Source organism: Mus caroli, unplaced genomic scaffold (genome assembly GCF_978045245.1).
Source record: "Mus caroli unplaced genomic scaffold, Mus_caroli_1 scaffold_15, whole genome shotgun sequence".
NCBI classification, from domain to species: domain Eukaryota; kingdom Metazoa; phylum Chordata; class Mammalia; order Rodentia; family Muridae; genus Mus; species Mus caroli.
In genome coordinates this window covers 18,054,244-18,074,392 of record NW_028227270.1, presented here as the reverse complement: position 1 = coordinate 18,074,392, position 20,149 = coordinate 18,054,244, and the positions used below count along the sequence as shown (strand labels likewise).

Here is a 20,149-nt window from a genome sequence, read left to right as displayed (position 1 = left end):
TGTTTCTCTAAGGCCATCAGTTAAGGTTGGCTGCCCCAACAGCCCGTGTTATAGGCGGTCTTGCTCACACCAATTTCACACAGTCATAACTTCCCCATTCATAATAAGAGGCAAACACTACAGAACTTTGTTCAGAATTCATCACTGTACTGAGCTTTTTATGATGTATTAATTTGCAGGCATGATTCCAAACAGTTTTAATGTGGAAGCCCAGCAGCTGGCACGTTCCACATACTTTCCCAGCTCACAGAGACATACCACAGCACAGTATAATTGCCTGGCTATAGCCAAGCTACTAATACCACAGCGCAGTAGAATTGCGTTGCTATAGACATGCTATGAAGGGCCAAAGGGCCCCCACCTCCTACTGCATGAGGTTTCATCTTACATGGCCAAGTATAGTGGGCCATGATTTGTCGTACTGAATATTTTGGTAATGCTGTAGTTTAATTATCGGATCACAGTTATTTTTAAATATCACTTCCCTGTTTAGTTCATAAGAAAGAAAGAAAGAAAGAAAGAAAGAAAGAAAGAAAGAAAGAAAGAAAGAAAGAAAGAAAGAAAGAAAAGAAAGAAAGACAGGAAGAAAGGAGGGAGGGAGGGAGGGAGGGAGGGAAGCTGTAAAACCTTTATACAAGTCAAGCCTTTGAAAGTACTGAAATTCTACTGTAACACAGCAAACTGACCTCAGACTTTTTTTAAGGGCACAAGATTATGTACTACAGGGGTGAGATTTACAAGATGGCTCCATCCATAAAGTGCTGGCTGCCTGAGTTCAGACAAGCACATACCAAGTATATATAGAAAAAGCCAGGCAGACGCCGGTATCTGTAACCCAAGCATTTGGTCAGAAATGGCATGTGGATCTCCAGAGCTTGCTGGTCAACCTAGACTATCAGTGAGTGCTAGGTACAAGGACAAATTTTATCTCAAAACATAAGGTGGAGAGTGACCTAGAAAGACACCAAACATTGACCTCTTGCCTCTACACACATGAGCATACACAGACATGTGTACACACATACACACACAGAGGTACACATAAACAATATATATATATATTTCATACACAACACAGAAAGAATTCATAAATTGTTTCTAACATAGAGTAATATCTATCTCTCTCCTCTCTCTCTCTCTCAACTAAAGATCATAGGGAATACCTTAGTCACTACATGCCTCAGGGTCTAAGTTCAATCCCCAGCCCCTAGATAAAAAGCTAGATGTGCTAGCACACACTTGTAACCACAGTCATGGGAGAAGTAGAGACAGGAAAATACTGGGGATCACTGGGAAAACTCTCTCTCTTAATGTATGACTGCTAGGCCAGTGAGGGACCGTATCTCAAATATGTAGATGAGATGACATCCCAAGATTGCCCCTTGACCTCTACACAATAAACACACACACACACACACACAAAACATAGAAAATCGATCCACTAGATAATTTCTTTCAAAAAATACAGGTAAACAGTATATCACTATGATAATAAACAGGTGAGCAAAGTAGTCACCTAGAAACACATGCACGTGGTTTATTGAAATATAAAATAGTCCCCAGAATGAAGCCTTCTGAGAATATGCATAGAAATATCTTGGTTCCACTGAACCGTTGGGAGAAAATTAGTTTATTTCATTCCTGTGGCAAACTCACTTAGGCAGATACATGAGCCTCCAGTACAGATCCACAAGCACACATCTGTGTCCACGTATCTGCGGACGAGGTATCTATGATGAGGGGGGGGGGGGGAGCAGAAGCCAGCAGAATTCTACAGGACCCTGTGGGCATTAATAACACAACATGAATTTTTATGAGTTTTCAAGGAGGAAAAAAAATATGCCCTAACGAAAGGCTGATGAGACCTGACAGCTTCCAGCAAGTGAACACACACCCTGGGGCTCACACTCACCATGGCCTTGCTTTTTGGGTGGCACAGGTGTAACCCAATGCCTGGCTGGTCTTTGTTGTGTTTCAGGCTGACAGGCTTAGCGGTGGGAACCCCATTGAGCCCAGATAATAAACTATTGATAAGGTTTTCTGTGGATCAACAGTGCTAACAAAAACCACCAAAGAGATTGTGTGAGTGCCTGTCTCTTCAACTGCAACCTTCTTGCTTGGTCCCCCCCCTTCCCTTCCTCCTCACCCCCCCCCGACCCTCACCCCCCCACCCCCATACACACACCCTATCCCCACACCCCTGTCAACCTCCGCAAGGGTACAGCCCTGCCATGGGGTGACAGGCCAGCGTGACACCTAGCTGCGAAGAGAACACTGCATTTGTGCATGGCACACACTGGAAAGCCCCCATCTGCTGGTTTAGAGATGGACAACTTCACAGGTTTGTGTTCTGTCTGTCCTCACATCACCAAACAACCATAAGTTCAGCAAAATTAAACCCAGGTAACAACATTCTCCTTTTACAAAAGGTGAACTTGGAATTGTCAGCACCCTCTAGGAACTAGAGAGCGCATACTCCTGAATAGAATGGCACTCCTTCATCGTTATCTTGCTATCTGAAGACTCACTCACAAACAACCACAGTAGACAGAAAAAAACAGCATCCCGTTAATCGGTGACCTTTTAAAGCGGAGTGCCCTGTCACCCTTCATCACATGAAGGAATGCTTCATTTATGGTCATATCCCTCTAAAAAGTTAGGCTGCACTGAGAGTATAAGTCTGTAAGGAAGCATGCTTTCATACAAAAAGAATTTAGTGCACCTGACAACTTGCAGAAACATGAAAGACAACGCAAACAGAGCCAAGGGCCGGAATCTGTGATCCTACCTGGGGAGGTGTCATTTGCTGAAGGTCGGGGAAACTGTGGGCAAAAATCAAACAGTCAAGTGCAAAGCCTAACCCCTCTCTAATGACGCGGTAACAATGACTTGCATTCTCTCAAACCTCCATGTCCTCACGCAGGAGGTGGAGCCACCCCACCCTCTCACAGACCTGCTGTGAGGAAAGAAAATGATGCTTGATGCACTTAGCATGGTACCTGCTCCTTACAGACCTTAGTCTGTGGCACTGGCCAGAGACCATCTCTCTCTACACAACGAAGTGAGCATGCCTTGGATATGTGCAGACATGCAATATCAGGGTCAATTCAGCCCAATCCTGACACAGAGGCCACAAAAGGGCCAGAGCCACTCCCCTGTACCAGGTCACTGCCCAACTCTAACCTCCAAGAATATGGGCTAAATATTCGGTGTATTATGTTCTAAACCTTGTCTTCCTGTCTTTATTTGTTTGTCATGGGGTTTTTTAGTCCACGGATGGTCAGTGACCTTTTCACATGTGATACATGTCCAGGCACTCTGTGGGAAGGGACAGGTTGCCGCAAGAGTGTGCACAAGCAGGCAGGAGAGCAAGGAAGAGCCTAGGCGGAGAGCCACCATTCACTGTGAGGCAGGCTCTCCCAGACCTGGTGGGGCTTTACGCACCTTCTGTCTACCTCACAACTGTGTGAGCCAAAAGTTCAGCCAGGGCTCTAGAATGCTGTGTTTCTATTTTGTTTTGTTTTCTACGAGTTATTCGTGTGCATGTGTGTGTTCCCTCCTGTGTGTACATATGTATATGTATGTGCCAAGATGCACATGTGGAAGTCAGAGAACAAACTTTTAATAGTTGGTTATCTCCTGTCACAGTGAATTCCAGGGATCAAACTTGTGTTGTTAGGTTTGTGTGGCAGTGACTTTTAGCTGCTAAGCAACCCCACTGGCCCCTTACTGACAGATTTAAGGTTTTCCTTTCAATCCATGAATGAGTATTTCCAAAGGCTCAGCCACTTTGGTAAAAAAAAAAAAAAAAAAAAAAAAATTTTCCTGGCTTTATATGTTTTTATAGTATGTTATTACACAGATTATTGAGCACTGCAATTCAGCAACCAGTTGTGGAAAGGAGCTGCCAGCAAGCAATGCTGTCAAGGAAATTAATTACTCTGGGGAAAGAAGGGGCAGTTCTTAACTATTTAGACAAGACAGAGTTCGTCTTCTTGCCCAGAATTTTGCAAACATGTCTAAATGCCTGTCTGTTCGGAGGGAGAGAGTGCACAGTGTCTATGCCCTCAGCAGAATGTCTCTTCCACGCTGAGGCCACTGCCAACCACCCACTGGGAGCCTGAGATAAAACCCTGATTCAGTTGGCTTTATAGAGTACATAAAGGAAATGTCTCACCTTTCACGGTGGGGGTGGGGGGTGGTAAACCGGGTGGCTTGTGGCTTTCCTCCTCTCTGTCAGCACTCTCATGAGGCCCCTGTATTGGGGGGGGGGGGGGTGGAGAACCACCAGATCACAACCCAAATCCTCCAGACATCTGTCTGTCCCAGATACCCACCCAGTCCAGCTGGTCTAATTCAGAAAGTTGTGCCTAATGGGTGACCACTGGCCAACCAGAACTCCAGACCACTGGGAGTAGGGGGGTGGTCTCTCTTTTGTATCTGTGACTGAGTTGCTCATGTTGACCTGGGGACATTGACTAAACATGAAAACTCGTGCCCCATACCTACTCACTGACAATAAGGCCTAATAATGAGGGGACCCTGTCCTCGTAGTCCCCTGTTGGTTTTTGATAGTCAGCACTCCTTTCAGGATGGTCATTTTCCTTGGCCTGAAAAGTGTGACTTCGCCAGGGATACATGGCACAGTGGGAAGCCACTGCTGTGGCTAGGAAGATGAGTAGGGGGAGAGGGAGGACTCTCCTGCAGCCCAGTGTGGTCAGAGGAGCAGACATCACAATCCATTGATACAAGTATGTTCGTGGATACACGGTTATGCCCAGTGGAAGGAGCGGGTCCTGTGTTAGGATTAGCAAAGGGCAAGCAGGGAAGAGGGCAGCTGTCCTTTCAGACAAGAGCCACTGAGCTCTGGGTACCCTCTCCAGGGTCGAGATTTCAACACTTCTAATTAGTAATAAAACCACACAGAGGAGGAAGACCAGATTTCATGGCATCTAGGCATCTCTGGAACCCAAGTTTCAATCACGGGTCCAACAGCCACCATGTCGCATGTGGCCCCTACACAGAAAACCACAACTACGGACAGACAGACAAAGAAGGAGGAGTCTCTAAGGGATCAGACTTCTCCTCAGTACCTCCAGACGTCTCCTCTCCTCCCCCACCTGCAAATGCATGGAGCTCTCTATCACGAGAAGTCTGAGGCTGGAGGACTGAATATAAAGTCACTGGATCTGTGGTCTCAGAAGCCTCAGAAGCCACAGTTTCATCAAGACAGAATCCAGGCAGGACCTCCACCCAACGGGGCTTATTCCTCCACATCCCCCACCTCTTCCTTCTTCTTCAGATCGTCCTCCCCATGATTCTCCTGATCTCCTAATCACCCTCTAGCCCTTAGCCCTCTTCCTCAACTCACTCTTCTTGCCCCTAACTCTGACCTTCTTCCTCCCCATGGTCCTCCTCCCACCTTAGTTCTCTTCCTCAAACTACTCTTCAATCTTCTCGTCCTCTTCTTCCTGATGGTCCTCCTCTCCCTGTTTCTGGTCCTCATCCTAACCTTGACCCTCTTTCTCCCCATGGTCCTCCTCCCATGGTCCTCCTCCTCCCCAACCCTCTTCCCCATAGCTCTCTCTGCACTGCATCCCGCTTTCCCCTGCAGATCGTGCACTACACACACTGGGATCATCTCAGTGCACAGGCCTGGTCACCTAACCTGCTTCTGAACAGTCAACAGATCCCTTGTTTTCTTGTGCTTCTGGCTGCCTTCTATCCTCAGCGACTGACCTCTTCAGTGCCATCCAAGCAATGAAGTCCACTAAATCCTCTCTGACCTGAGGAGAGAGAGAAGGGCAAGCGTTTCGCGAGTGCTTTGCAGCCACAGGGGTGCTGGAGGAGTGCAACCTTCACATCCTCTAAGCGACTCTTCACCAGCGCCTCTTCTGTGAGATACTGTGAGGAGCACCCTTGCTCTGCAAGGTCCTCCAGTGGCCCAGCTGTACGCCAGTGCTTCCTCCCTTTCTGCCATCAGAAGTGTTAGCTGGGGACTGGAGAAGTGGCTTGGCTGGTTACAAAGTGCTTGTTGCTCTTACACAGGACCTAAACTAAGTTCCCAAGACCCATGTGAGTCCAGATCTGATGACCTCTTCTGCTCTCCTCGGGCATCTACCTGCACACACATGGCATACACACACACACACACACACACACAAACCTATGCACAGGAGGAAAAAAACCAAACTATTAGTAAGTGAAAGTGAAAGTCAACAGGCAAAGAGAAGAGAAGGAATTCCCAAAGCAAGAGTTAATATTAAGCTCAAGCAATAGCCTGGCTCCAGCTGACTCACCATCCTGGCACTGAGCACCATAGAGGGGCTGCCACCATTGAGTTCCGGTTAAAATGAGCCACGTGCCCAAAATCCCACTCCAACTGAGCCCTCATTTTCTGGGTTTGTAAGCAGCTATTTGAACCATATGAAACAGAGCTAGCTGCGAAAATTCAAATTATTTTGACCGCCTGAGACCCATGAGTAATGCTTCGGAGTCACCCTCCCATACAATGGGGCTGGAGCGAAAGTCTAAATATCCATGAAGCTTCGGTGTAACAAAGGTTACAGAGCTCTTTTATGAGCTTCTAGTTCATGCCCAAGCCAACAAGAAACTTTAAAAGCAGCAGTCACTAAATGTACGCCATCCGGTGTCCTTACATCTCAAAGCAAGAGTCTAAAAAGCATAGATGGTGACATCTCAGCCATCAGCAACAGTGCCCATCTGATTATAGGTGTCTCAGTACACAGGGGATATTCAGCCTCCCCGCAGGGCTCGCACCTATCATTACAATTCATTTGGTAAACCTGTATTCATCGTTCAGAAAAAATATCTGCGCTTCACTTTCCTCTTAATTACCACCAAAGATCTCAGCTAGAGAGAAGGCCCACCGCAACCTAGTTAAAGCAATTTCAACACAAGCCCTTCCATCGCTTTAAGAAGAGCAAATGTACGAATTCCACAGCCCATTTATAACTTTCTCATGAGAGGAGAGACTAGCCAGCCATACTTGGAAAACTGGGTTTGATTCTTAGCACCAAAAGGACCCTAAATTCACAATTAAATGCTTGGTCCCCTCTGGAAGGAGGCTGTTGGACAGTTATTCTAAGCTTCCTCTGTAGGAACTATATCCCACTATCTCAGTTCAACTAGAAGTAGAAGCATGGGAGAATTTAAGGCCTGCTTACTGCTGGGGAGTCGGGCACACAATTTTGAATATCGGTTGTATAAAAAGCATTTCATTTCCAGAGAGGAAAAAAAATGGGTACTAATGGCCCTTAGTTTTATTTCTAAGAATGGTAGCAGGCTTATTAAAAATGAAGTCTGAAGGCGTTTCTAAAGAGGCTACCCTATCCCTTCAACATGGAGCCTTTGTTGGCCTCCCTTCTTATCTAATCATATTTTGTTTTGTTAAAATTATTATATATGGGGAAAACTCTTGAGCATTCATATAGATAACCCAAAGACAGAGGAAGGCGGTTGCCACATCTCCAGAAGACTCCTTGGGGGTCTGTCTTAGTTAGCGTTACTCTTGCTGTGATGAACACCAGGACCAAAACCAACTTAGGAGGAAAGGGTTTATTTGACTTACACTTCCACAGTGCTGTTCATCACCAAAGGAAGTCAAGACAAGAACTCAAAACAGGACAGTCACTTGGAGGCAGGAGCTGATACAGAGGTCATGGAGGAGGATGCTTACTGGCTTGCACAGCCTTTCTGATAGAACCCAAGACCAATAGCCCACAGATGACCACACCCACAATGGGCTGGGCCATCCTCCACCAATCACTTATTGAAAAAAAATGCCCTGCAGGCTCGCATACAGCGCAATCTTACAGAGGCAGCTTCTCAACTGAGGTTCCCTCCTATCAGATGACTTTAGCTTGTGTCAAGTTGACCTAAATCTATCCAGCGCAGGGTCACCACATGGCTGGGAATGGAGGATTCTTTGTCCTAGCTCAGCTGCTGATCCTGATCTCAGAGCTCTTCTCCCCAGTGGTACAGAGGTTGAGATTTACCTGCCACATGGCCACTCACCCTTCAAAGCTACCTAAACAGCCCCACAGCCCGCAAAAAGAACTCACCACTCATGTTAAAAACAAAACCCGAACACTGCCTCCGGGGAAATGCCCTGCCTGAGTGTTCAACAACTGCATTATGAGAGAACCCCCTGATAATACAGGCAAGAACCACCAGCCACCATCTCGCACATCAGTAAAAAGGCAAGAGCAGTGTGTTTTGATATACTCAGGCAAACAAATGTATCCATTTCCAGGGCAGGACAGCTCTGAGGTCCTTCGGAATAAAGACAGGGCCTGGTTACCTGGGCGACAGAGGTCACACCTATCTTTTAAAGATCAGGGACTATTCGTACAGGATTGAGGCCCCAGAGTCTTGTGACATGAAGCCTGAGAAGCTCTGCAGGCGCAGGTAAAAGTCCACGTGCCGGGTTTTGGGGGTTGGATCTGAATATCCTGCCACTGATCCAAGATCTACAGCGAAAATCCAAGAGAAAGATCCAATTCTTCAATTACAGGCTCTAGGAGCTAGCACCAAAACCCACCCTTTCCGATCCCACTGAGAAGAGTAACTTAGTACTGAGATGCGTTTCTCTATTCTCAAGTTGTCTCAACAGAGCACTGCAATGCTGTTCTCAGGATGGTCTGACCTCAGCGAACCTGGCAGAGATTGGGAAGAAAGAGGCAGAACCCCATTTGTTAGATATGATGAAATGAATGAATGAATGAATGAATGAATGTGATGCTTATAAGGAAACCACACTTTTCTGGGTTTAAGTCAGAGTCACCTGAAATCCAGAACCGTGAATAAATCGTGTACACAGGACTCAGAAAGCAGAACCGCAACATCGGAAGTTAGAAGAGAAGAAATGAGCTCTAGCTTTGAATGGCACGTGTAATTCTATTCTGTCTAAGTTTGATACGTGCGCACATCTTCAGCGGTTCTCCGAGATGATTGACGCTCGGGGAGAAAGTCCCAAAGCTCTATGAGAGGTCTGATCATTAACTGAACAAACAGAAAGAAAAAAGAGCTTGTTCAGCACAGACTGAGTAACAAGGCAGGGGAATGCAGAGACATCACAGAGAAGAGGAAAGGTGAGCAGAGAGAGAGCTCGCTGACTCATCTTTAATGACTCACAGGGGTCAGCAGCCACGAAGGGCTTTCTTCCCAGGATACTCAGTTTGACGGGAGTTGTACTATTGTCTTGTAGAACAGTTATCTAACATAATGAAGGAGATCGTGTTCTACAGGAGATTCCTACCACCAAGCCAGAGATAGGGAAGAAAGGGAAGACCTAAAATGAGTGACAGGTGACCTGATTCATAGAAAACGATGATTCAGACATTTTATATTCATTGTTTGAGAATTTCACACATGTATACGATGAATTTCACACAACATGAATCTTGATGATATTCATGCCCCGTTACCCACTTCCAGCTCTCTCTAGACCCTCACATTTCCCGATCCCAAGTCCTTCAGATTCCCCCCAAACACATCTGTCTCCCACCTCCGTGGTTTCTTTTAATCCCACAGAGCCCAATTAGTGGTACCCAAAATGCCTAGGGATCGAGGCCATCCATGGAGCATGGCAACATAACAGTGTCCCCACTCCCCAAGATAAACCACTTTGCCACCCAGCAGCTATCAACTTTCCTGGGGCCCTGCCTTAGTCTTCCTGGAATTTGGGGAAATTTTTACTGGCTTCATCCCATTCAGGTCTTGTGCATGTAACTACGGCTGCTGCAAATACATGAGAGTAATCGCCATATCATGCCAGGGAGACAGCAGAAATAATAAAACAGAAGACAGTAAGAACACTGCCAGTTCCAGAACTCCAGACTAGTGGACTAACCATCCAGAGCCAGCTCTCCTCCAAGTGGAGGAGCTCATGAAGGGCTCCATTCCCCTACTGAGGTGACTCCCCATAGCCAGGTTACTCTGATTGGTTGGTTGATTGATTGATTGATTAACTCTTCACCTTCAAGATGCTCACGTCTAAGCCAAGTCCCTCCCGATACAACTATTTTCAATTTCAAAAGGTTTTACTGTGTAAAACCTAACTGTTAAGGGCATTGTGATAAAGAAAATGAAGAGCTAAAGTTGTCATTTCTGGTGGATCTCTTGTGTTCCACCCACAAAATTCGCATCTTGGCTAGGAGCTACATGTCACAATGGAATAAAGCTCATGCTAAAAAAAGGTTCCTTCTCTTCAAGATTCCTTGGGGACCTCAGTGGTCAATAAAGGAAAGGGACAGCTTTGGGGCGGGGGCAGTTAGCCAATTCCTACTGAAAGGAAACAAACCTACCAAGAAGAATTTCCAAGAAACAGTGTTATCTTAAATGCCATTAGCAAGGCTATTTTTCAAACAGTAGATAAATAATTCAAAGTCCTGGGACTTGGTGCAGAGAGGAGACAGGCTTCCGACACATGACAAGTGACTCAGTTCACCTTTGCACAGTACATCTTTCCTTCTCTAACGTAACAAGGTGCTTTAACTTACTAGTCTGTTAAGGGCCATATTGACATGAAAGTGGATGTCTCCTTGGGTTCTTCTACCAAGTACTTGACTCGTCTGAGGCACACAGTGTTCTCTTTTCTCACGGCACTGCTTTCTCAAGACCAGCGTCTGGGGCTGCTGAGCTCTCTGAAGAAAATGCCTGTGAGAAGCTCAACTGCTACTTCTTAAAACCGGAAACCTGGGCGAGTGCTCAGTTTATTTCAATGAAGCCAATCGAGTTACCACTGCGTGAGGGCAAAGGCAGGTGCTCTGAGTTAACACTGTGTCTCTATGGGACCAATAGATCCACAAGAAGTAATGCTATTTGGTAGCCAGCCTTTGGTAGCCCCAGAAGGGCTTTCACTGTATCTTCCTACCGATTCACTAATGAGTGGAGTTGAGCTGCTTGCCATTGTGTGGCTACAATTTTATGTATGGGCTTCTCCGAACGCAAGAGTGGATAACTGAGCAACTCAAGCTTGGCAGCACCAATGCTAATGCAACCCAAGGTGTAATGATATTTTGAGACAAATATAGAAACACACAAAGTCACCACCCAGGAAAGAATGTCACACTTGACTTCCGACAGGTTGAAAAGGAAACTGAGGTGGAAGGCCACGGCCCAAAGATCCACATCTGACAGAAGTTTGATAATATGGACTCATCCACCCATATCAATATCAAACTGGGCTCACTTGGGAGGTTGCCCTGTGCTGAAAAGTGTTAAAATGACAAGGGCTCCGAACATTAGAATTAAAATTTCATTTTCCACATGGTAGCCTATGAAATCAGTAAGGAAAGGTGCCAAACGCGCAGGTATCTCTATCTTCCTCCACACACGCCCACCTTCTCCCCGCAACCCCCAATATCATCACAGAGTATTTGGGCTGAAAGGTTCAGTGGAAGTAAGTACCATCATCAAAATTATATCGACTGTGTCTGAGCAGAGAATTGATGGGCCAGCAGAAGACTACAGGCCTGGGATACAAATGTCTAAGCTGTCTCAGGCACGTGTCTAGTTAGGAATGCAACTCATTAAATGAGCAGGAACGCGCAGCATTGAGAGTAGCGGCATCAGTCCCCAGGGCCTTCACGCAGGTTCTATGTTCTTTCACTGTGTGACCACACCGTGGAGAGACTTCGGACCACAGGCCTGGACCTACTTTTTTGCTATCTTTGAAGAATGGTTCTTTTCTCCTGACCCTGGAGGTAACTACTGTGAGGTCCTTCCCAGGAATTCCGAGGCAGGTAGAAGCAAATGGCCAAAAAGATGGGCAGACAAGCAAATGCCCCGAGCTGGAGGAACAGAGGTCCCCTGCTTAATCTTGTGTTTCACACTATGCCTCAGCTTAAAATAAAGCTACCAGGTACAAAGCCACAGGGAAACAGGCAGAAGACGGAAGAAAAACCTTTGAAGCCAGTAATGCAAAGCCAGGCAGGTGTCAGCCTGAATGTGTGCAAGGGAGGCCCCGAGTCACTAGGGGAGAAAAAGGCATACAGCCAGCCGATCCAGCAACATTTACATAGAACCAACAGGCTCCTGGATTACTGTAAGCTCAAATGTGTACACTGTCTCGAAGGGTCAGAAGGGATTTGGGGGGAGGGGGGTGCGGAGGGTAATTTGCATTCTCCTCTGGGAAGCTGGGGTGGCCTCTGGACTACACTTCTCACCTCTTCACCCCCAAAGCATCACATGACTTCTAACTCCCTTCCCAGACCACAAACCTTCACTTCTGGGATGAAGTTTGAGTCATCTTTCCTGCCTCACCCCACGGCTGACATCACCCCTCTGTCTAACAATCTGGTAATTCACATATTCATCAAGTCATGTAGGATACCGATTAGTAACCGATCCCTAAGAATGGGTTCCATATGGAAAAGAGGGGCAGTGTCTTCAGAGAAAGACTAACGAATCACGCACCATAGAGTTTGCTGTTACTATCTCATAAAAATGTCCCACCCATGAAATTAATAGTGATACACGTCACCTACCTACCTACTCAGAGAGGAAAGAGCCTGCCAGTCTACCATCAAAATGCCCTAGCAGCATAATTCACCCAGGGAGCAACTTTGGATCTCTGCTTATCCCTTTCCAGGGTAGTCATGGTACCAACGTTCTTCAAGAGCCAGCCTCCCCGATCCTCAGTAATAAAGCAAACACGTCCTACGGAATGTTTCACAGATGGCATGCATCATGCTGGATGTGAACGTGGACATAAAGGGCCTCGGTGTTAATAACCTAGATGAAGTCATCTGTTCTCCGTGACTGGACCAGGATCGGACCCTGACCCCGGAGCAGGGAAACTCTCACTGCTGCTCTGAAGGGGTGAAAGAAATGAGCGCCTGCCCTTTCCAGGCAAGCGCACAAGAGTCATGAACGTAGACTCCACGCACTGTATCCATTAAGTCTCAGTAAACGGGTAGATGCTTAGCTGCTCTAAAATATTAGCGAGGTGTAAGTACTTACCATGTCCTGGAGGACAGCTCTCATATGTCTTTACCTGGAGTCCCTGAACTAACTTCTCTCTCTTCCCTTCCCCATCTCATCCATGCTTGTTTGGATTATCAGTTCCAACCCAGGCACGCGTGAACTGACTATACCCACAGCTCTCAGCACACAGGCTTCGAGGTGCCTGGCTTCCGGCGAATACAATTCTCATCGGGTCAGACTTCCTTGCTTCAGGCACTCCAAATGGTTCCCCGTGCCCTGGCATGAAGTTCTCAGAGGCCTGCACTACTCAGCTAAGCCTGCTCTTTCAGACACCTGCTCCCTGCTCTCCCTCCCTCCGTGCCGCTTCGATGCCTTTGGTGGCCACCCTCTCCCCTGCTCTTCCCTGTCTTCTCCTCCACCTAACTCCTGCTCAGCTTCAGCACAAGCATCCTTTCCCAGCCTCAGCTCCCACGCGCACGGAATTCCAGGATTTGATCGCATAACCCCTTCACAGCCTGTGCCTTGGTCTCGCCACCTTTGTCTCCAGTTAATTAATAATCACCGTGTGTTTACGTCTAGCTCCCTCGGTACATGAGCAGCTGCATGATGTCGATCCCATCTCTGTCCAGGATGACGACGCCCCAGAGCTGGACTATATAGATATTGCTGGGCTGACTGCTGCTTTAATCTCATGGTGCACACTGAAGTATTGAGTCAAAAAGTAGACTAAATAATAAATATGCCAAGATTCATGCACTTCCCTTTTCAAATTATGTAGCTTCTGTGATTAATAAAATATAAAGTCTATGAAAAAACATGGCTGAGATCATGGTTTCCTTTTGCTGTTTATTCTCATAAGCAATAAAAACCAGAAACCCATCCATTATATTACTGTTATGTGGGGAACCCCAAAACGCAAACACCCTCAAAGATGTTAGAGGCACCCCTTCCAATCAGACACCATTTAATAGAACACTTTAGAGACACCCCCTAATCGTGCTTATAGTTAATAAGGGACACTATTTCTCAATTTTTGTCAATAGCATAAATCCCTTGGTATAGCAGAATACAACAAGCTAACATGCAATAAGTTGGCAAGCCCTTTAGCTACAAAGTTCCTTCGGGCCATTCTGAGTATTTACAGTGTCTCTGGAAGTTTCTGATTCTAATACACACAGTGTATTATCAGGTGTCCCTGGTTTGACTTTGTTAATTGTATACACACACACACACACACACACACACACACACACACACGTCATAATACCTCTTTTGTGAGCCACAAGGTTTTTGTTTGCCTATTTGTTTTAATAGCATAGGGGTCAAGAGACTTATGCATCCTATTTCACAACAGACAAAACAAATGGGCACACAGTCACCCTCAATCAAACACATCAGTAGTTTTCAGAATTCACATTACTTTGCGAATTCATTGACCATCTGTTTACTAAGTTCCCATTCATTTACTAGAGGTGGGTGCTAGGCATCCCAGGTTAAAATTCCTGCTACCTGAACTTATCCACCACCAGCTACCAAATGGTGACCCCACTGGGATCATAAGGTACTGTAAGAAAGAGACAGGGTAGAAACCTTTAGAGCTTTGGCTCTCACCTGCCTAGTCCTGTGACCTCTCAATACAGTTTCTTATGCTGTGGTACCCCCAACCATAGTCATTTTCATTGTTACTTCATAACTGTAATTTTGCTACTGTTGTGAATCATATCGTAAATATCTATGTTTTTCTGATGGACTCCGGTAACTAGGTAAAAGGGCAAACTACATAAACGTCAGGGAGGTAAGTCCTCCAAATTACGATGTTAATCAGAAATTCAGTGTGCCATCCCTCAACATAGAGAACCCCACATCTACAGACTTGCAGCCAAGACACAAGGCAAATACTGGGGTGGGTTTCTTTGCTTGCTTATTTCTTTGCCTTAAACAAAACCAAGCCACCCATCCCATCAGTACTGAATCTCATGGTTTTAATATTAAGTACAAAACCAGTTGGTTTGTAGCTCAGTGCTAAATGCTTGCCCAGTGCATGTAAGACTGTAGATTTTATCCCCACACCATAGGATAATAAAGGCAAATTAAAATTTTAGAACTCTCTCAATGACAACATTCAACATTCATTTTTAGAACACCAACGTCCACAGGTTTGACTGAAGTATATAAGACTTTATGTTTACCTGTGAGACAGACTATGAGATAGATAAACACTGTGACCTTCAAAACAGCTTTAACAAAGTTATCAAACAAAAATAGCACTGGAGTAATATGCTAGAATCAGAATTTCCTTGCATTTGAAAAACAAATACAGTGAGTTGATATTTTTAAAAATTCTTTGGGAAAAAATTAATCTCCCAAGCTACACAGCAATTTTAAAATAGAAATGAATGTCTTGTCACACTGTGAGTTGCTCTTAAGCTTTTTAATGTTTTATAGTCTGGGCCCTTGCTACAGTATAACTAAAATGATCACCAAGTGATTTGTCACAACTTGGCCTAAGATGAAGAGAAAGAATCCCCCAACTTATTTCAGGAAAAGGGGAGTAAGCTGAGGGCAAGAGAACCAACCGCCTTAGCAGTTAAAAGCAACTCCTGCTCCTGCAGAGGGCCAGAGTTCAGTGCCTAGCACGCACATCAGGTGGCTTACAGCTCCTTGTAACTCCAGCTCCAGGGGATCCCGTGCCCTCTCTGGACTCCCAACGCACTTGCTCTCGTGTGCACACACTGTTATAAATGTGCAAGCATACATATTATTTAAAAATAATAAATCTTTTAAGAACGGGAATAAGAGCTCGGATTCTCTCGAAGTGGACAGTGTGTGAGTTACACATTAATGAAATAACAAGTCAACCCAAATTTGAAGTTCGATTTCACCATATTTTATAAGCAATAAACATAAAAGTTAATGTTCGCTGATACTTGGCGCTCAATATCAGCTGCTATGCTGAGACTAAATCAGATGATGTGTACAGGTGTATACAAAATGTTTCTAGTGCTATTGCTATTACTCCCATTTAGGAAGTGAGAAAACTGAGACTAACAGAAGTCAAGTGGCCTGTAAGCACACATGGTCAATGTGACAGAACCAGAAGCCAACCCCAGGTATTTCCATGAACAGGGGTGTTTTTCAGTCTGTCATTCCTGAACCTTCTGGCACAGTAATTTAGTGTGTGCTTTTCCTACGGAAAAGGGCAAGAGTTTTTGTTAATTCCTCAAAGCCGAAATTCCACAAAAGTTACAATCCCACAATTCCATGCAGTGTGCCACATCAGTACCAGGGTGTGTCCAGGAGCTTTTACACCCCCTCATCAAGTTTTAAGTTTTAACACTTTCTGCAGCTGGGGTCAGGGAGTCACATGACTTTCTTCGGTTTTTGCCTCAAAATTCCCCAAGCAAGACTGCACCCCATCATCCCCTGGTAGGCTAATTCGTGCCACAAATTGCAGCCCTGTCTGTTGGCATCCAAATCTGAACTTTCAAAAACAATGACCCAAACCACTTGGCCACTCAACTCGGAAGCACAGAGTAAGTTTCAATCAACCAACCTTCACTGCCTTGCCTGGGAAATAAGATATTATATCCACTTCAGAGAAAGTAAGACACTGTCACTCTGGGGTGAGGTGATAAAGCAGCTACACAATCAGGATCAAGAATGAGAACTTACCCATCCCCATCCCCCACACCTTCAAGACCTTGTGAATGCCATGTTAGCTATACAGAATCGTTAGACTGGGACAGCCAGTTACCCAGAGCCAACATGCTACATCAAAAGGAGATGTGCCCAGGAGACAGCACTACTCTCTGCCCGCTCCTAGGGTGAGTGTGTTGTTCAGCAAACTCCTGGACTATGACTTAACTCAATCTGGAACTTAGAGCTACCCAAAATTCCAGGTCAGAAACAGCACTCGTGTTGGAATGAACTTCACCTTGAAACTCTCCACGTTTAACTGCAGAAGTGAACTTCTAAGGAAGGAAATGCATCCAGGTCTCACAACTCAGGAGCCAAAGAGTTCTAGAAAGCAGAGTTCCGGGCACCTGCCTGAGATCCCTGAACTCCCACAGCATCCAGAAAAGGGACATGGCTACAGCCAGAGATTTGGCCAACCATCAGCCAAGGCTCCTTCCATCTTTGCTTCGCTAGAACTTGCCTCTGCAAGATCCAGCCTCTACTTCCAGGCTGGATGCCCAGGGGGGTAAAGCCAGGACCCCGGGCTCTGTTTACTTCTCCTAAGGACAAAGGCAATTGTTTCCCACTGCTAACCCCAACAGAGACGGGAAAATACCAGTCTGGCACGGCGGAATTAATTTCACACGGAAGACTACGCTAGGGTCATGTTTTATTTATGGTCCTGTCTGATCAAGATGATTTCTCCCACAAGAGATGTCCAAAGCAAACAATCTTAAAGACTTGGAGAATCTTCCTTTCCTGTCTTCCAAAGTAAGAGGGGAAAGGGGCGGAGGGTGGGGGCGGGGTGAGAAGAAAGCCAGAGATAGCAACCTAGTGGGTTACAAAACTCGGGTGTTTTTGGATGCACAGCCTTCGAAGAAATGAGGCTAGACAAAGTCCTCTGAACAAGACACATCCTATCCAGATTGGTGACAGCGCTCCTCTGGACACTGAGTCCAAATAGGAGGTCATGCCGGCGCGATAGGTTTAGCATGGGGAATCTTCCTCTTCCCCAGAATGAAAGGTGAAGCGACCACCAAAACCACCCACGGGCGACTCCAGCGTATTCTGGTCTCTGACACCCCAAGAAGCAACTCCACATCCACCACTCCCACCAGCGTCAAACGCTCCAGGTCTCCCGCTCCATCCAAGACTGCAGTGATTAGCGATTCCCACGTCTAAGAATCTGGATATGAGTTGTGGGGACAAGCCAAGCTTTCAGATCACATTCAATAGCTGAGGACCCAAGCAGATACAGACATGAAGGGATCGATGGGCTCAGTGACACTTCCAAAGCACACCGTCGGGTAGCCCATGTAGACAAGCGCGCGAGGACAACCACTAGAAGTCAAGGACCCACAGAGTCTCCTGACAGTCACTATCCCAGGCTGTAGCAGAGCACCTTTAGTTCCCTCCCCTCTCCAAAACACCAGCGCGCACGCAAAGGGACCTAAAGGGTCCCTACAGCCGGGACCTGGAGGGTATGGGATAGGACAGACTGAGCCCACCTCTTCATCCTGCTCCTCTTGGGATGCGCTGCTGACCTGGGGCACCGGCAGCACCGATCCTCCCGGGTGCGGCAGCGGCAGCGGCAGGGTAGGGACTCCACGCTCCAGAGCCACACGCGCGGGAGCCCACGCGGCGGGTAGCCGGGTTCCCAGGGCGCCGCCCGGCGGCCGCGGCGGCTGCGACCTGCAGGAGAAGCGGCCGGGCTCCCCTTCCTCCGACAGAGTTTCCGAGCCAGAGGATGACTCCGCTGAGGAAGCGCCCTCCGAGGACACGGCTGCCGCCGGCGAGACTAGGGTCCGGGCGCCGTGTCCGCTGCAGCCCCGGGGCACGGGCTCAGGAGCCTCGGAAACTTTCTCCCCCATGTCCCTCTTCGGCCCAAAGTGCCGCCCGAGGGGTGACGGCGCGCTCGGCGCCTCCCGAAGAAGCCCCGGCTGCTCTGCTGTGTCTGGATCGCGCTGCGGCTCCCGGGCTGCGGGGAGCGCCGCCGGCGACTACATGACAGAGGTTGGACCGCAGGAGCGAGTGGCCAAGTTCACTGCCGCCGTGGCTCAGCTGCTGACATGGACTCCCGCGCGCGGGGCCATGCCCGCCGCGATCGGCGCTCCGCGCTGCGCCCGAGCCGCCGGGACTGCGGCTTCTCCCGCTAAACCTGCCTCCGGGACGGAACGGAGGAGACGGGCAGCCCGCGGAGCCAATGGCAGCGCAGGCGCGCCGGTGGGCGGAGGCTGCGGAGCCGCTGGCCGCGCGGGCGTCAGGTAGGGGAGGTGGGGCCAGGAGCGGGCCACCCGATCCTGCGGGAGTTCTGGGTGCGCTGGGCAGCCCCGCGGCGCGGGGCGCGACAGGGCCGGCGCGGAGCCCGCGGACTTAACCCGGGCTGGGACTCCGAAATGGGTGGGGGAGTGGCGGTCTGTCCTTGGGACGTGGGTGGGAGATGGCTGAGTGAGGCGAGACCTTGGAGAATCGGACTTTTAGTCTCCAAAAAGTGAAATCGGGGAAATTAGGCGGGAGGCTTCGCGTGAAAACGGAAGCGCGCGGCCAGTCACGCGCAAACTCACGCTCCCACCCGAGTGCAGAGAGCGAAGTCTGTGGTGGGTGGAGAGAGGGGATCCAAACGCAGCCCATCTCCAAACCTCTTTCTAGATAAACTTCTTGGGCTTCAGTTTCCTCAAATTGTAAAGGGAAGCATCAACACCGATGTTGTCTGGCAATAAGACTAGATAGAGCAAAATAAAGTGTCAGCAGAGTTCTCGGCTTGGACACAAGCCAAGGTCTCCAAAGATGATTTTTCTGTATTTCTGCTTAGAAACTAAAGTTAAGTCAAAGACACGCGCTTGTGACAAAGGAAGGAAACAGCTGATGCTCTGTGTTTAGGACCAAGCTTTATCAGAACGGTCTTAGCAGCTCTTTGCGGTTCTGCGGCTGGGCTAAGGGACATTCCTAACTGGCTTTCTCTAGCCCTGCATAGGCACAACGCGGCGGACCTGGGGCCTCATTTTTCCTTTCCTATAAGAACAAGGAGAGAGCTTCCACCAAAGCACCAACAGAATAATCACCTTAACCTTTGTGGTGTCTTGGATCTGCTGGGAAGCCAGTGCGGAGTTAGGCAGCGAGAAATAAATGATTCCTACTTGCCTTCAGCTCCAGACCCGTCTGAGCTCCACACCGTGACCCGAGGTATAAATTCAGCCAGCTTCCATTCCACAGACGTTGATTGAGATGTGTGCCAGTTGGTTGCAGGGGATACAAAGATGAATACGGCAGGTCTCCTGCCCTTGAGGAGCTTGTGGTCGGGGGAGAGATTGATATTGCATAATACCGCCTCATTATTCATGTTTAAAAGCTCTGGTAAGTGCTACAATGTGCCTTGGGAGAAGAGGGGAAGAATTACACCGAAGCCATTGCAGATCTTCAAGCCGAGGAGTCCTCCAGAATTTTACATTTCTCTCTGTCAGAACAGGTTTGCCAAGGGTCCTTGAGAAAAGGACTGGAGTTGAAAGCCCCGTTGGCTAATGAG

The 20,149-nt window shown here is 47.5% G+C and overlaps 1 protein-coding gene and 1 long non-coding RNA gene across 8 annotated transcripts in view; both read right to left on the bottom strand.

The window, feature by feature from the left end:
* The window catches only part of Mast4 (microtubule associated serine/threonine kinase family member 4), a 593,693-nt gene extending 574,948 nt beyond the window's left edge, over positions 1-18,745 (bottom strand). For all 7 annotated transcript variants that reach the window (XM_085830879.1, XM_029468311.2, XM_085830875.1 and 4 more), the window contains exon 1: positions 18,135-18,745. In XM_085830879.1, coding sequence (XP_085687005.1) covers positions 18,135-18,497 — 363 coding nt within the window. In that variant the 5' untranslated portion in view covers positions 18,498-18,745. The remainder of the gene's footprint in view (positions 1-18,134) is intronic.
* LOC147000864 (uncharacterized) lies at positions 1,689-5,777 on the bottom strand. Its single transcript, XR_015045494.1, has 4 exons — positions 5,669-5,777; positions 4,178-4,256; positions 2,789-2,822; positions 1,689-1,781 (listed from the first exon to the last, which is right to left on the bottom strand). It is a non-coding gene; the product is annotated as an uncharacterized LOC147000864 (long non-coding RNA).
* Positions 18,746-20,149: the final 1,404 nt, after the last annotated feature.